At 40.6% G+C, this 16,617-nt stretch overlaps 2 protein-coding genes across 13 annotated transcripts in view; both read right to left on the reverse strand.

Annotated features, from left to right (window-relative positions):
• Window positions 1-1,016: 1,016 nt before the first annotated feature.
• srsf7a (serine and arginine rich splicing factor 7a) lies at window positions 1,017-8,934 on the reverse strand. 10 transcript variants are annotated; one of them, XM_044120015.1, is made up of 9 exons: window positions 8,868-8,928; window positions 8,690-8,755; window positions 6,747-6,980; window positions 6,482-6,658; window positions 6,309-6,401; window positions 5,797-5,838; window positions 5,637-5,681; window positions 4,003-4,101; window positions 1,017-1,658 (listed from the first exon to the last, which is right to left on the reverse strand). In XM_044120015.1, exons 3-9 carry the CDS (start codon window positions 6,968-6,970, stop codon window positions 1,607-1,609), a joined length of 732 nt encoding a protein of 243 aa, XP_043975950.1. In that variant the 5' UTR covers window positions 6,971-6,980; window positions 8,690-8,755; window positions 8,868-8,928; the 3' UTR covers window positions 1,017-1,606. The 10 variants fall into 10 exon arrangements, with proteins under 10 accessions (XP_043975950.1, XP_043975949.1, XP_043975951.1 ...); XM_044120014.1 differs by having other exon boundaries at window positions 8,828-8,891; XM_044120016.1 differs by having other exon boundaries at window positions 6,747-6,983; window positions 8,828-8,888.
• A 1,537-nt stretch (window positions 8,935-10,471) lies between these two features.
• Window positions 10,472-16,617, reverse strand: part of slc8a2b (solute carrier family 8 member 2b) — a 97,705-nt gene continuing 91,559 nt past the window's right edge. For all 3 annotated transcript variants that reach the window (XM_044120018.1, XM_044120017.1, XM_044120019.1), the window contains 2 exons: window positions 14,797-15,072; window positions 10,472-13,614 (listed from right to left, as the gene is read on the reverse strand). In XM_044120018.1, the coding sequence (XP_043975953.1) occupies window positions 13,238-13,614; window positions 14,797-15,072 (653 nt within the window). In that variant the 3' untranslated portion in view covers window positions 10,472-13,237. The remainder of the gene's footprint in view (window positions 13,615-14,796; window positions 15,073-16,617) is intronic.

The raw sequence follows: 16,617 nt of genomic DNA on the forward strand, positions 1-16,617 counted from the left end.
ATATATTTTGTAACCTCCAAGTAAATGCAACTAATAAGCTACTTTAAGATGCATTCAGTTTCAACTCTATGTAAATTAATAAGAGATTTTTAAAAAATACAAACAGAAAACCAGATATTTCGTCTGGTCTGGTCAGATTGCTTTTTCTGGTTTTGATAACACAACCCATTTCAGATGACTTGCAGCTGATTGATTAATTTGATCTTTACCACTTTTTATTGCCACGTTGCTGAAAATGTACTATATAAATAAAATTACCTTTTACCTTTACCAAGAACAATAAAAACATAATACAACTTACTGTAAATACAACCATCCAATGGTTTTTCTGTCCTGATGGACTGAAAATCCTGTTTGGGCAACGAGTCAAGGCTGCTTAAATTCCTGTCTGCATCCATAACCACAACAATGTTTCTAGTAAACTGAGGGTTTTACTTTCATCTCCAACGTTAAAAAACATTTCCTGAATCGCACACCATGACTTTTGTCTTTCCTGCATTAAACTGGAGAAACTTAAGTCAAATAATTCAACATAAAATGTGTGCATAAAATCAATGTCATCTAGTGACACAAATAAAAAGTTTTCTGCTCTCTTACTGTGTGAAGATCATACAGTAACAGTCTTTAATAAAAAAGTCCCCCAGAATGGAGCCTTGAGGAACCCCACATGGTTAAACTTTAATAATCTGCGCAGTAAGACCTCAAGCAATTTACTGGTTCAGATAAAACTCTGAAGGTTTTAACTGGAAAAACAACTTAGAGGAAGATCTTTAACTGATAAACTGAGCAGCGCCGCTGTTTCTCATGAGCCGAGTAATTTCAACGTTTTGAAACTCAATTTTCCACGTTTTTTTTGTATAACATTTTAATCTGAAAATTTGAGTATTTTTGGCAGACATTTGCAATTTTGTCCCATCTACAGAACTTATTAAATACATATTTAAAAATTTAAAATAATAAATTAATGTCTGAATCTGACAGAATATCAACAGAAACACACCGGAGCAGCAGCAGGATGTATTGAAGAGGTTTATTCCAAAATAAAACTGCCACACTTTCACTTCTAAAGCCGAGAACAGAAAGAAAAGCAAACAGCTGCCCCAACATGAGCCTGGATTGTGTTTTAAAATCGGGTCAGAGCAATGTATCAATGTATCAAACTCAGAGGGAATCACATTATTCAGGTAGCTTCATGAAGGGAAAGCAGGAAAACAACGTGACTTTAAATCTAAAGGCATGCAGAGCAACAAGTGTCCCTGTGAAGAGAAAACCAACAGAAAAACTCAGGATGTTTTAATACTTCAGCTCATTTCATCTGCTCAGCCCATTTCTGCCATTTTCTGCTGGAAGATCTGAGTTTTACAGCTAAACGTCAAACGAGGTGTCGCATCCCGTCTCTGCTACGCTTTCAACCTTCAGATCGCTTACACAGCAGCAACAGTTAAAACTACTCCTATTTATAGAACCTGGGCCATGTGGAGCTGTGGAGACGGCAGTCCTGGCGGTAAAAAAAACAAAAATAGATCTGGAAATAATGAGAGACACGACACGGACCGATACCAGAACCAAAGGAAAACAGCTGCTGCTGGCTGTGAATCTTGGTCGCTCAGTCGTCTGCAGGCGTGGGGCTCCGGGCCGGACTCGCTGAGCGGGAGCGACTGAAACAGAAACGGACCGGGGTCAGCCTGCGGCAGCAGCAGATGGGGAGACACACATACAGCTTCTCTGTACTGCAAAAACTACCAGGACTAAAGTCAGTTTAAAGGGCCGGCGCGGCCGAGCCAACTGTCCAGGCGGGTTTACGCCGCTTCACCGCCGCTTCAGGGTTTTCATGTGATTTACAATTAACAAGTAAGCCTGTCACAATAATCAATAAATCAAATAATCGCATTACAAATTAAAAAGAGCTTGATAATTTAATTTAATTTCATTCCTTTTGAATGATTTGTTGTTTTTCTCTTTCTACCAAAAACTAGACGGTAAAAGTTTTCCGTTTGGTGTTTTGGTCTCAACAAGCCTTTATTCTGAAGGACAACCTTCTTTACTAAAACTTTTAGATATTTAAAATGTCTTCCGATTCCAGTGTCGAATGTTCTTTAGAATTTAAAGTTTATTGATCTTTGTCAATGTCTTATTTATTTTTAAACCAGGTGAGTTATTAAGAACAAATTATTACTTACATTTATGACCTGGGAATTACAATTTTATCACTTTAAAATGGTCTAAAAGCAACAATATGATTGTTTATCACAATAACTTCTGGAAAAATTGATCACCCAGAAATGTTTGTTATTGTGACTGGCCTAATGACGGCGAAACATTTATTCTAAAAATAAAAGACAGCCACCATGTCATGACAGTTTGGTTTGTCAAATAATCTGGAAAAAAAAAGAGAAGAAGAAAATCTCAGCCTCCTCCCAGTACCAACTAGAAACAACCAGTCAAAGCCAGGAGGCGGGTCTTAGCGCTGTCAATCATCCAAAGCTCCCTTGCTCTCTGCTGCACTGCAGCTAGCATATCCAGAATATGCTGAAGCTTTCACAGCACAGTCATTAAAGACGGCGGATAAATGGTTTCCCTGTTGTTTTCTTTGCCATTGGCAAATTTAGGAGCGACGACATAAGTTGACCGACAGCGCTAAGCCCCGCCCCCTGCTCAGATTTGTTTGGTTTTTGGTGCATTTCTTCAGGCAGCACTGTTAGCTCAGGAAGGAGGTCGATGTTTTCACAGATTATCTGTGTCATATTAAACTGTCACAACCTGGTGAGAGTTTAAACAAATATGTAAAAAACATTTGATAAAAGTTACATCCTGCAGCTTTACTGTGAAATCGTTTTATTTTTTTCTGACATTGTCAGAACATCGACACGTTGATAATGTAAACGCAGCATCAGAGCTGATCTGGGCAGTTGGGTCGACCGTGCGGCGCCTTTAAGCTGCGCTAACAGATTTCATGTCAGAATGAGAAGCTGTGGCGGCGGGCGGCTAACGCCCTCCTTCCTGCCTGTCAGCCTGACACACATTCACACGTCCACTCACTCACTCCCACATCCAGCCACACATGCTCGCTTTTTAACGGCTCAACATGTTCTGTCACCATCAACATGAGCTTAGTCAGGGGGTGGGGGGTTGGTTACCTTTGGAGACAGCGGCAGAAACAACAAGTACAGAGAAGCGAAGGATCAAAGGACTGAAGGACGGACGACTACAACTCGGAGACGCTCTTGAAGTCTGATCTCTCGTCAGCTCTGTGTCTCACGCTCAGAAGCTAAGACCGAGGCGAAGAACTCTGGTAGGTAGGGGGGTTCTGGTAGGTGGGGAACGGGTTTTTAAAGCCCGGCTCTGAAGGCTGGCCGGCTGGCTCTAGGGGCGAGGGGTCGGTCGGTAGGTCGACCTCTGTCTCGCTGTCTAACGTCAGACGCCGGCGGAGGCTGATCTCAGGTCAGCGCTTAAGTCACCCTCCCGCAGGCTGTGCACACCGCCAGCTGGCAGACCCTGGGCCTGGGATCAGCGGCGGTGTCTGTGCAGTGCTCAGCTCCCACCACACGCTTTAAAGAAAATATGAAAAATAAACAAAACGTTCTGCAAAGATGTTCACCCCAACTCACACCACTGGTGCTCATTTAGCTGATCTCACCTAGCAAAGCTGCCCTCGGCTAGCCAAACTCAGCTAAGTACCTTCTGTCTGCTAGCTTCTGCTAATGTCTGGCTGCGTTAGCTAAAAGCGGCTCCAGGAGAACCGGCGTCGTGGTGGCTCGTCGTCTTCCTGTGCTCCCTGTTCCCGATCAGAGCCGATCCAGAACAGAGAGCACAAGAGCTCAGGTCTTCCTTCCGCTGAACTTTCCCTGAACCAGCTGTGAGGAAGCTGTGGAGTCTTCGGATCCTCCGTCTGGCCGTCGGCGCCCTGGCTAAGATGGCTGACTCTGACCTGATCACCTGCCCTCTACTCACATATCACCCCTCCCACTGCCCTGTGCTGCCACACACACACTGAGGATTTACCTGGCCCGCTTGTGGTTGGCCGACGGTGATCGAGAGCGGGAGCGAGATGCAGAGCGCCCCCTGGGGGCAGAGCCGGACCGAGAGCGGGACCTGGAGCGGCTGGGAGACAAAAACAAAAACTAAACATGAAGAAATCCCGTTTATTACTCCGGACTCATCCTGATGCTCTGCATCCGGGGAACATTCCCAGAACCGGATCAGTTTTACTGCACCAAACCAGTTCGGCGCTGGAGAAAAACCAGTACGGGTTTCCAACTCAGAGCCACTGGAAACGCCTCACCCTGTCCGTTAGCATAGCAAACGTTTTCACTTTGGGTCACACCGAGGTTAAACAACTGATTTGACTGATAAAATAATATTTAAAAACACAACTGTAAGTAAGGGCAAAAGACAGGTATCTGATTAAGATACTGTTAATAGCTAGCAAGAAAGCTATTACGAGGAAATGGGGAAGGGCGGATCCCCCTTGTCAAGAACAATGGACTGGAATAATAGAAGAAATCTACATTATGGAAAAACTGACACATCGTTTGAGACTTCAGCAAACACAAACGGAAGAGAAGTGGAAGAAATGGACAACATTCAAGACAAAAGTCAGCGACAAGAAATAAAGAACTAGACAAACTAGATGGAACTAAGGTCAAATAGAGGAACAGCTCCCAAGCCAAAGTTTTATGTTATGTTGATTGTAAAATGTTCATGTATATTGTATATGTAAGCAAAAATGGAAAAAACTAATAAAAAGTTAAATGATAAAAAATAAAAAAACACAACTGTAAGCTCCAGAGTCTAGAGCACATATGTCAGAGTCAAGGCCCGCGAGAAGATTTTCTACGGCCCCTGGGATGATATTAGAACCGGCCCGCAGCAAGCCGGCACCCCGTCTGAAAAAAATGCACCCCCCCCCCCCGATCCTCACAACGCGCGCACCCCCCCGTTCGATCCTCACAACGCGCACTTCGGTCCGGTCCGCTGCACTAGACCAAATGCGTCATTTAAAAAAATCTCAATGAACATTCGATCAGTCCGGCCCTCGGCTTGTAGCTAAATTTTTTATTTGGCCCTCCGTCCATTTGACTTTGACACCCCTGGTCTAGAGGGTCCAGTAAAAACTTCTGGCAGGCCAGATTTGACCCATGAGCCCACGCCATAGTGGACCAGAGCAAATAAAGCTCATATACGGATATGAGCTTTATGTGAAAACTGGAACCAGTTTGGAAGGAAGGCAGTCGTTTTCCACAAAAAGAAACTAAGATTTTATCAGCATGAAGGCATTACTGTGAACACGAGGAAAAGACAAAAAAAAAAAAAAAAAAAACAGTGTTGCGTAATCTCTCATTCCCAGCATATTACCTAAACCACAACGTCACTTTAAAACAAGCTGCACTGAAAACGTTTTACTGGAAACCAGAGTGGAAATCAGTTTTCAGAAGGAAATAGAATAAAAAAAATTTTTTTTTGAAAACCAGACAAAATGAGGAGCACTTAAAATGATTCACAGTAAAACCTCAAAACATTTTCAGCCGGTGTGAGGAGAACTGGGACTGAACAGCAACAACGTTCTGACGGACCAGGGCGGGGTCAGAGGTCAGGCTGGACCCTGACCTTTGACCCCAGTCCTGTTCACTGCATACCTTCTCACTGGAGTCCTGGACTTGGACCGGGCCGGGGAGCCAGACCTGATGATGCAGAAGCAGAGAATGTTTACATTAGAGCAGCGGAAACTTCCTGGTCGCAGACAGAACCGGCCGGCCGGGTCGCAGCGTGTCTGCGCTCAGGCCGCTGCCGTCTCACCTGCTTTTGCGTCTGGAGTATGACGGCGATCTGCGGCGGCTTCTGGTAAACAGACAGAAGAAACGGTTAGCACCGGTTGGACCAGAGTGACTCAGCTTCACAGAGCAGTTTCCTAGCAACAGGATGGGACCCGGCTGATTCCAGACGGTTTTTAATTCCTCTTTTTCAATAATTTAATTTTACTGCAGGAGCCAGTTATTTATGAAATATTTCACCGTTTGATGTTTGTTATGAATATCGCCACATTCCAAGAACAGACAAGGAGATCAGTCCAGTTTTTGTTGTTTTGTTTTTACCTTTAAGAAATTACAAAGGTTGTTTCCAGGGGTGATGTTGATTTTGTGATTATTGATAATCGATCGCCTGAACAGCGGCGGTTTGATAGTTTGAACACCCGATGATCAGTCAGAGGTACCGTTTGTATTGGATTATTTTACTGCTAACTGATCCAAACTGTGAAGATTTTTTTGGTTAGCATTCCTGGTGGCATGCCCGTTTCCACGACGACCTACCGGCTGTAGCTGCGGCTACGGCTGCGGGACTGAGAGCGATAGCGCCGTCCTCGGGACCTGGACCGTGAGCGGGACCGGGATCTGGACCGGGACCTGGAACAGAAAGACGGCCAGGTCAGCACTGCTCTAACGAGCTGACAGGCGCTAACCGGCTAGCATGGCCCCGCCCCCACCTGCTGCTGCGCCGGCCTCTCTTGCTGTAGCGGTAGCAGTCGTAGGCGTAGTGGCCGCGGTCCCCGCACTGGTAGCAGCGGTCATTGGGGTCAAACTGGCGGCGGCTGGGGCGCCCGCGGCCCTTCCTGGACATGCCGGTGGACATCTCCACGCGAACACGAGAGCCACAAAGGATCCTGGGAATGAAGGGCCGTCGTGAGTTCAGGGAGCAGAAATCCTAACCTGTTCTACTTAAGAATCTGTTTAATGGAGGACGTGACCTACTTCCCGTCCATGCCTTTGACCGCGTCCTCTGCGTCTCGGGGATCCTCAAACTCCACGAAGGCGAAGCCGGGTGGGTTCCTGGCCACCCACACGGTCCTCAGGGGCCCGTAGTAACTGAAGGCCCGCTCCAACTCCCCTTTGGCGGCGCCGTTACCAAGGTCACCGACATAAACTTTACAGTCGGTGGCCCGGGACGAGCTCCGGGACGACGAGTAGTATGACATCACTCCTTAGCTGCTGGGACGAAGTAAACATGAAAACATAATGACACAGAAACACAGCTGGGTCCAACTGAGAAAACAAGATGGTTCTGGTTGTTTATTATGTAAATGATGTAATATGTCTACTCTTCTTTTGACTAAACAACATTTAAATGGTACAAAATGAAAAAAATGAGGAAATATTCTTTATTACAGTCTCTCATATTTTATGTTAATTTCTTTGATGCATTAACTTTTGGATTCTAGCCATTGGAGGGTTTGCCTAATTATTTAAATTAAATTGACTTTTAATTAACTCAAGTTTAAATAAATTATGTAAAGAAATTTATTTACATAATTACAAAGTTCTGAATGTTTAATGGAGTTTAAAAGAAAATGGAAGAAAAATAAAGAAACTCATGCCTCTAAAAATAAAGGTTCAAAAGTGCCATGCATTTACAGAGTATTGGGAGCATTTAGATAAAAAAATAAAACATTGGCCACAGTGTACATTTCAGCCAAAAAATATTACATATTTCCTAGAATCTTTTGTAGGTGATATTCACTGTTAACACATTGTAAAATTATGCAAAAAAAAACACACACACACACACATATATATATATATATATATATATATATATATATATATATATGCAATTTTCCATGATTAAAGGCATATATTTACCATTTTAAACAAGAATTTGGGGTGACATTATGTACATTTTAAAATTTGATACCTCAACCTTAGAGGACTTTTTGTTGCAATTTTTTTACTTTATAATTTCAGAAAATATCTTACTATCTTTACAGTATTTACTATTGTTAATTTATCCCAATAATCATCAAAACTGTAAAAGATTCCTCACAAAATTAGGATTTTTCATCTGAGAATGTCCTAGTTAGTGTCAGGGTGTTTTGACCACATTATTGAACTTTTTTTTCCATTTTTTGGGCCGCAGCATTTTTCTACCGTCGAGGAGCGCGCGGGAGGTAAACAGACCGTCTCCACGGTAACGGGATATTGTCTGCAGCTGAAACCCAAACGGGATTCCGTTAACCAACCGCAAACTATTTACCTAACGACCGTTTGTGTTGTGTGGATTCTTCATGTAGTGACAGAAATCGAAACCCTAAAGTCCTGAAACCAGCCCCCCCGTCTCTGGCGCTGCAGCAGGTGGTCTGACGCCATGATGGCTGCATTAAAACCTATTAAACCTGCCGTTTTATAAACAAAAAATATATTCATATATTTCTTTTAAACATAGTTTATGCTAAAGAAAGACACGGACTGAGTTAAACGGTTCGTAACTACGACCAGAGTTATTGGACTGGTGGCTCTCAAACTGCATTTATGTATGTATGTATATTATTATTATTATTAAAAATAATAAACTAGACTTGATAAAAAATCTCCACGGTTTTCGAAAAACAATCTCTTAAACCATTCTAAATAGATTTATATACTCGAATACTGACAACAGAAACTGAGGTGCGGAATGTAAATCGTAAATTTGTGCTAACGTCTCAATTTCCCTGCCTATAATCTCCGTGTTTTAAACCTCATGGAATCAGGTCTGTTTAAACAACTTTATACAACTTTAAATGAAAACACAACTGAACAATACAGAAGTGTTTAAATACATGAGTTCCGGGATTATTAATAAACGGTTAAATCCAGGAAATAGTCCAGGCCCGGCTCATAAACAATGGCGGGCAGCAGCACGCGTTAGCCGGCCTTACCTTCCTCTGTTGATTTTCGTAACTCCGCTTCGAGAAAACCCAACTCCGGCAGTCTCTATCGGAAGCCTATGGCCGTAGCGAAGTGACAGAAATAAAAATTTTACAGGATAAAGTTGTGTAACCGCCAATAACACTCACGTTAAGCTAACTCCCGCATGTCTATCCGCAACAACTTCACCTCCAACGGCTAGCAGGTTCTTCTTCTTCTTGTCTTGGAATACTGGCGATTAGCATACCAACTGGTGCTCTTACCGCCCCCTACCGGACTATAATGTGAACATGAATCCTGGACAGAGGGAAATTACCCATACACAATTTAAATACGGTTAGATAACCTATGAAAATCACATTAATACCTTAAGATAAATATCCTAGATTTAAAGAGAACTATTCAAGCGAGTTACACATGTCTGATAAAAGAAAAGTAGTAAAAAAATCTTTCACATCGTTCTATACAGCAACACAATATAGCAGCTTTGTAAGTTCTCATTTGTTTTTGTTAATTTTTTCACCTGTTTGGATAATTATTCCTTCTGGTTCTGGATGCTGTGCATCTCTTACTTTCAGAGAGTTCTTATGATGAGTAACCGTGGAAACAAGATACTGTTTTTACAACTGAGAGCAGCTGATTAGCATCACAAAAGCTCAAATAATACCTGAACTTTGACCTCAAATCCCAGAGGAGTTGGAAAGGAGGCTTCATGGATGCAGGGGGGAAAGGGGGAAGTCATAATAAGGGTTTTATATCCTACTCTATCATTCTAACCAACAAGACAACTTTCAAAAGTTGAACATTTTTGACTTTTGAAATTCAGAAATTTCCATGTTTTTTCTTGAAAATGTCTAAAATTATTGTCAAAATGTCTTAAGTTTTTTTGGTGGAAATGTGCTCCTTTTTCTTCTACCTACAATGGGCCTAAGACGCCATTTTAGGAGTACAGAACTACACTGTAAAAACATAAAATCTTTCCAAGTATTTTTGTCTAGTTTCTAGTGCAAATATCTTAGTGTACTTAAAAATAATACAACACTAACTTACAAGTAACTTTTTCTCAAGACTAGGAGACTGTTCAAAGGCAATATTTCCTTCAAAGGGATTAAAACAAACTATAAAGTGATGGTTCAACTGACAGATTATTTTAATTCCAAGTACTTTTTAAAATCAATTTTAACAAATTGTTGATTTAAATAAGCTTAGAATATTCTTGAATTTGATTTGATAGGAATTCTGTTTAAGTGCAAATGATACCTAGTTTTATGGATATCTTTTATAATTGATTAAACCACAATTTATGGCTTTAATGAAACAATTTTTAATATCAAAATTAGTTTGAAGCTCTGGTCAAGTAAAAGTAAAAGAAATCTGAAAAAGAACAAATACTTTTTCAGAAAACTGATCTAATTGACGATAAACATAGAAATAAATAAATGGCTTGGAAGAAACATTTTAATGTATGATTGAAAAATGTGACAGTACATAAAAAATGTAAAATAAATTTAAAATATAAAAAAAAATGCAACAAGTAAAAAAAATCCTTAAATAAATACAAAGTATGAAAAAAATAATGGAATAAAATAGGAAACCAACAATAAAATAAGAAATGAAATGGATAAATTACATAAATACTGTTTAAAATGATAAACAAATATTAACTTACATCAATCACTTTCACAAGCTATTTATTTATTTATTTATTTCTATGTTTATTGGGAATTATGTGAGAATCTGTACTTCATATTATTATTATTATTTAATGCATAAATAACGACTCGGACTCGTCACACATTGAAAATAAATAAACTATATTTAACTAAGGTCAAGTTCACGTGATTAAAGACCTTCGTTTTCTTTCAGTAACACGTTACATCTCATGCCAAGTTTTCAAAAACAAGATTTTTTTTCTTCAAATTTTTCTGTTACATTTAATACAAAAAACTTCAATTAATTTATTAGAATATTGACTAAATGTATATGTCTATCACATTATATTATAATAACTCAGTCAGTTTTAAGACGGTGTATTAGGACCATTGCAAATAGCAAAAAAGGAGTGAATGTTCACTCAAAAAATGTGAAAATTTCAGATTAATCTCAGATATTCTCTGGAAAATACAAGAGTTTGAAAAGTTTAATTTATTATTGAGATTATTCTCAAAAAGTCAGATTTTTTTTCTACCAAATTTTTCACGCTATTTTCTAGAAATTTTGAGATATAAATCTCAAAATTTTAGTTTTTTTCTACCAAATTTTGCAGACAAGTTTTTTTTTCTAAAAGCCTGACTTTTCAAACTCAGAAATTTTTTCTGCATTTGAAACATTTTTTTTCAATCTCAAAATTTCCACGCTTTTGTTTTTTGACCAGAATTTAGAGTTTTCAAACTCAAATGTGTTCAAATTGTTAAACTCGGAAATCTTCAAGTTTTTTTCTACAAATATTTCTACGGTTAATCTCAACATTTTTGAGCTTTTTCTGAATTTACTTTTTTTCCCTATCAATAACGGCCCTAATTCGCCGTCGTACAGTTTCCCTACAAAGGTTCAGGCAGAGACAAATCTTCTTTTAATTATCACATAAAACAAGTTCACACAGAGACACATTGGAGAGCAAGACCTGGGTAGGAGCAACGGGTGGGGGAGGGGGTACACGAACACGGACACGGAGATTTTACAGCGGAAACAAACCGGGGAATGAGCCGAACGGAGGAAACAGTGTTTCTGTGCAAATGGAGACTGACTTAGAAAAATAAAAAAATAAAACGTCTCCATCAGGGTAGACCATGCTGCTAACACACAAACACACGGATTCATCATGCATGTCCGGAGAAACACGGAAACACAGAACACAGTGGGGGAGGGGCGAGGCGGCAGTGACCACATCTATCTAAGGAACAGCAAAGACCCAACGGGCCGACAGTTAGTACAGAAGTTCACGGAAACACTGAGCAGTTCTGGTTCCAGTGTGTTCCAGGTGTCTGGAACACTGGCTCCCACCGGTTCCAACCAGTTCCGACCAGTTCTGACTGGTTCTGACCAACTACAACTGGTTTCGAACTGGTTTCGACTGGTTCCAGCTGGTTCCAGCCAGTTCAAACCGGTTCCAACCGGTCCTAACTCGTTCCAAACAGCTCATTCCATCTGTTCCAACCGGTTCCTACCGGTTCCTACCGGTGCTGCTCAGTTCTCCTGCAGCCAGACTGTCGGTTCCGTCATGTAAACATGCTACTTACACTTACAGAGCCTCCTTCACAGGGACTGGGTGTAGAAATGTACAGAGAGACGGTAAACACTGCAGCAGGAGGCGTGAACGGACAACATGGAGTGTATTGCACAAAATGGCCGCACTCTGTTGACTCTGCGGCGCAGCTCAGCTTTAGGAAAATAAATAAATCATCTCATCAGAATAGTTCTACATCAACAGAAAGACAGAGATGGAAGACTGAACCGGCCAAAATCAAGAAAAAATAATAAGCAAAAATTTATAACCGGATCGATAAATATATCAATATCCATGGAATAAATATATCAATATCCATGGACTAAATATATCAATATCCATGGACTAAATATATCAATATCCATGGAATAAATATATCAATATCCATGGAATAAATATATCAATATCCATGGAATAAATATATCAATATCCATGGACTAAATATATCAATATCCATGGACTAAATATATCAATATCCATGGAATAAATATATCAATATCCATGGAATAAATATATCAATATCCATGGAATAAATATATCAATATCCATGGAATAAATATATCAATATCCATGGACTAAATATATCAATATCCATGGACTAAATATATCAATATCCATGGACTAAATATATCAATATCCATGGAATAAATATATCAATATCCATGGAATAAATATATCTGAAAACCACATTTATGTGAGTTTTTATCCCTTAAGGCATCTTTGCCATGCGAGCATCAACGTGAACGTGTTGATGGCTGGAATGAGTTCCTAAATGACAGATTTGCTGTAAACTAATACTGTTGAGTCGTTCTACTACTGCAGCAGTGGGCGAGTCCGTTAGCATGCATGCTAACAGAGCAGACGGCTCAGAATCACAGGTGGATTCTGGGTATTTCCCTTTTAACAGGTTGGTTGTGTTTTGTGCATGCAAAACCGTCCTCCGACAGAGACTAGGCGCTAAGGAGACACGTCTAAACTCATTTCCCTGCTAATTAATCACATTTTGGGACTATTTTTCCTCCTCTGAAACGTTTTCAGCGTCCGGTCTATTTACAGCGCACATGGAGGACCTGCTGTAGTAAACACGTGTGATTTTAGCGTTTTGTAAACATTTGACTCTTTTTCTCCACCTCCTCGGCGTAAAAACATAAAAGTCGCTGCAGACGGGAGGGAATGTGTTTCATCTTTTAGACCAGCAGTGAACCCGCCGGGCCTGACGTCTCAGCCCAGCTCACTCTAACACCTGCTCAGTTTCTCCTCCAATGATCTGTTTACATATGAACACGTGTCTGTCGTCGAGTCGCGTTAGACCGGCCTCTGCGCTCTCCTGAAACTAGAAGCCCTTGATGTGGCAGTAGGCCTCCAGGCTGGAGAAGAAGATGTAGAGCAGCCAGAGGCCGAAGAAGAGCATGGTGGTGAGCAGGCGTGACGCCCTGGGGCCGCCCAGCTCGCCGCCGATGGAGGGCCGGCGCCGGAACAGCAGCACCCCCATGCAGATGAACGCGAAGATGGTGAAGAGTGTGACGGAGAAGGCCAGCGAACCCGGGTCCACCTTGAACTGCTTCCCCTTGATGGCCCAGTAGATGGCGGCCACCGACCACGCCACGCCGATCCCCAGGAAGACGTTGACGGCGTTGCTGCCGGTGACGTTGCCCACAGACGCGTCGGCGTGCTGGTCCTGGACGGCGGCCACTTTGCTGGCGAAGGTGTCTGCAAGGAGAGGAGCAGAAAATATTTCATCTGTGGACAGCAGAACCGAACAGGCACTGAGGATCACAGGGGTTTGCTTTGCTGAAAAATTCAAAATGGCGGACATTTTTCAAGATGGTTGTCAAGCAAAATTTATTTCTGGACTAAACTTGCCGATATTTCTAACAAATTAATCATTTAGGTGTCAAGTCATACATATTTAGAACCATGAAATCAGATATTTTCTTGATCTTGTGTTTGGGAGGAAATATTTTCAAAATGGCTGCCATTGTTGTAATGGAAAATACATGTTTGCACTGAAGTCGGCAGAAGTTATTTCCAGTTGAGGCCACAGCTAAACAGTTAGGTTCACTTACCACTAACTCACTAAGCAAGAATCTTAGCTATGCTAACGCTAAACTGCTAAACACAAAATTAGGATAAACAGCAGAAATTAACACTGAACCTCTAAAGACATAAAAAATTATCAGAAGCTAAAGCTAAAGTGATAAGCATAAAAAATTATCAGAATCAATCAATCAATTTTATTTATACACCACCCTCCACACTAAAAGCAGCTCAAAGTGATCAATAAAAACAAACAAAAACAAACATGGAAAAACCCAGAACTGCATGGAAAATGGACAGAAGTGATTCGATTCAGGAAATACAGTTAAAACGTCGGATCTGGAGCCTCTGCTCTGGAAGACAGAAACATTTCTACAGCAGAACGGGGGCATAACGCTGGACAAAATGCTAACCTGCTAATCACAAAACTATCAGCAGAAGCCAATACTACACCGATAAATACATAAAAACCTGGCAGAAGATAAACTGCTAAACACAAATAAATTGTACAGAAACTAACAGGAACTCGCTGAACATATGTAAAGTTGTACAGAAACTAAGAAGTTACTAAATACATAAAAAGCTAACAATAAACTCCAAAATCAACTGAAAAGATCAGATAACAAGATAAAAAAGGCCACAAACAGACAAACAATCACAAAATGATAAAAAATAAAACCATGCAAAAAATGCAACTGAAAATAATCTAATAATCTGAAAAGAAAATCACATATTTCAAACAGATATTGCAAACAAGAAAATGAAGATATAGATAGATTATATATATATATAGATTTATAGATAGATTATGTAAATATAATGAACTTAAAGGAAGCAGAGGAACATGAGACCCACCTGGGATGGAGGTTCCCAGAGCCACGAACACCACGGCGGTCACAGAGTCCTGCAGCCCCACGGTGCAGCCGAAATGCGACGCCAGGTCACCGATGATGGCGGTGAGGAAGCCGATGACGCTGATGGACACGACGAAGCAGGCCCAGCCGTTCCAGTACTCTGTGGGCGGGACGCAGGCGAACAGAACCTTCCAGAAGACGGTGAGGAAGTGCATGAAGTAGTCGTAGCAGGACGGGAGCCGCTCCCCTCGCCCTTCCTCCTCATCGTCTCCATCACCTGCAGCAGAGGTCAAAAGGTCAAAACCTTCAACCAGACTGGATCAAATACCACCTGCAGTGGCTGATTCTGCCACTAGAGGGCGGACTCTAATAGAAACCTGGGACATCAGTAAAAGAAGCCCTTCTGAAGCCAACTTAAAAATATAGAAAACAAGAAGATCCTTCTGTTTATGAGTGAAAAGGACCAGAGCTTTTTATGAAAACTCAATAATTACTGACCTAAAACAAGTTTGTATATGTTGCTTATAAGTTAGTTTTGTCTTATTTTAAGTGTACAAAGATATTTGCACTATAAAATAGACAAAAATGCTTAGTAAGAGTTTGTATTTTTACAATGTTGTTGAGTGAAATAAAACAAAGTTTATGCCCTAAATCAGAAGCTGCTTCCTGTTAAAGCAGCTTTTAACCACCAAACAAATCTCCATCTGTCCTTCATCACTTCATCTGCACCATGAGAACTTAGAGATGATCATCCAACATATTAACAAGTATTTTCAGTTTTTACAGCAAATTTCTTAGTTAATCTGAAATAAGACAAAACAAACTTACAAGTCACTTTTCAGTGAGAGATGGGAGATTTTTTAGAGTAAATAATTCCTTCATGTTGATGAAAAGTATCAGTTCCACTGAGAGATTATTTCACGTATAAAATGGAAAACAATGTCTTGCTATAAATGAAATAATCTGCCAGTTTGAGCAGTACTTTACTATTTACTCTAATCAAGCTCCTATATTTTGATTAAAAGTTACTAATAAGTTCGTTTTGTCTTGTATCAAACAAACTAAGAAGTTTGCACTGCAAACTAAACACAATATTTGACATTCTGTGTAAAAAAGACTATTTTTCCAAACCGTGGCGTCAGATAGCAGCCATAAAGACACTAGGGGTTGAACCAATTAGTCGACTAGTCGACTAGTCGCCTCTAGGACGTCTCGCGAGTTTTTACATTTCATGTCGACTAGTCGCAGTCATGTAATTGCCGGTGGCGACAGCCTGTGCTGATCTGACAGCACAGTATACGTCACAAGACACAAGAAAAATAAGTTAATACATTAGTTTAAATGATATGTAGATGGATGCATATTTGTGGTTTTACAGTGTTTTTAAAAGGAGATGGAGTTGCAGCTGCAGTCAACTACAAAACACGAGCCGTCTAAAACTCGCCCCCTTCCCGCTAAGGATGTCACTTAGCCGGCTCGCGAGTGTCTTTGTCACGACGATCTAACTAATACATTATGATGTTATGTTGCTGATTAAATAAAGATCTGTGGTAATGCCATCTAAAAGATGTGCGTTTCCTTTTGAATGTTGGTTTCCCAGCAACTTATTATTTATCATAAACTATCCCGATGTTTTGTTGTTTCACTTGTTGCTGTTCTGTGTAAATGCCGTATTTTTCCGTGAAAACGGGTAATAAAGCCTGTACATTACTCCAAAGCTTGGCGTCTTGCGTTGCTAAGATGTCACAACGACTAGTCAACTCGACATCGACTCGACTTTTATCATGTTGACGTTGACTAGAAAATATCTTAAATCGTTCAA

Source organism: Gambusia affinis, linkage group LG06 (genome assembly GCF_019740435.1).
Source record: "Gambusia affinis linkage group LG06, SWU_Gaff_1.0, whole genome shotgun sequence".
Taxonomy (NCBI): Eukaryota; Metazoa; Chordata; class Actinopteri; order Cyprinodontiformes; family Poeciliidae; genus Gambusia; species Gambusia affinis.

Bases quoted from the DNA above. Each gene is read 5' to 3' on its own strand.
- srsf7a (XM_044120006.1), bottom strand. From the start codon at position 6,970: ATGTCATACTACTCGTCGTCCCGGAGCTCGTCCCGGGCCACCGACTGT. The intron at 6,402-6,481 runs GTGGGGGCGGGG...TTTCTGTTCCAG, and splicing joins AGAGGCCGGCGCAGCAGCAG to GTCCCGGTCCAGATCCCGGT. The intron at 5,682-5,796 runs GTGAGACGGCAG...CTGCATCATCAG, and splicing joins TACTCCAGACGCAAAAGCAG to GTCTGGCTCCCCGGCCCGGT.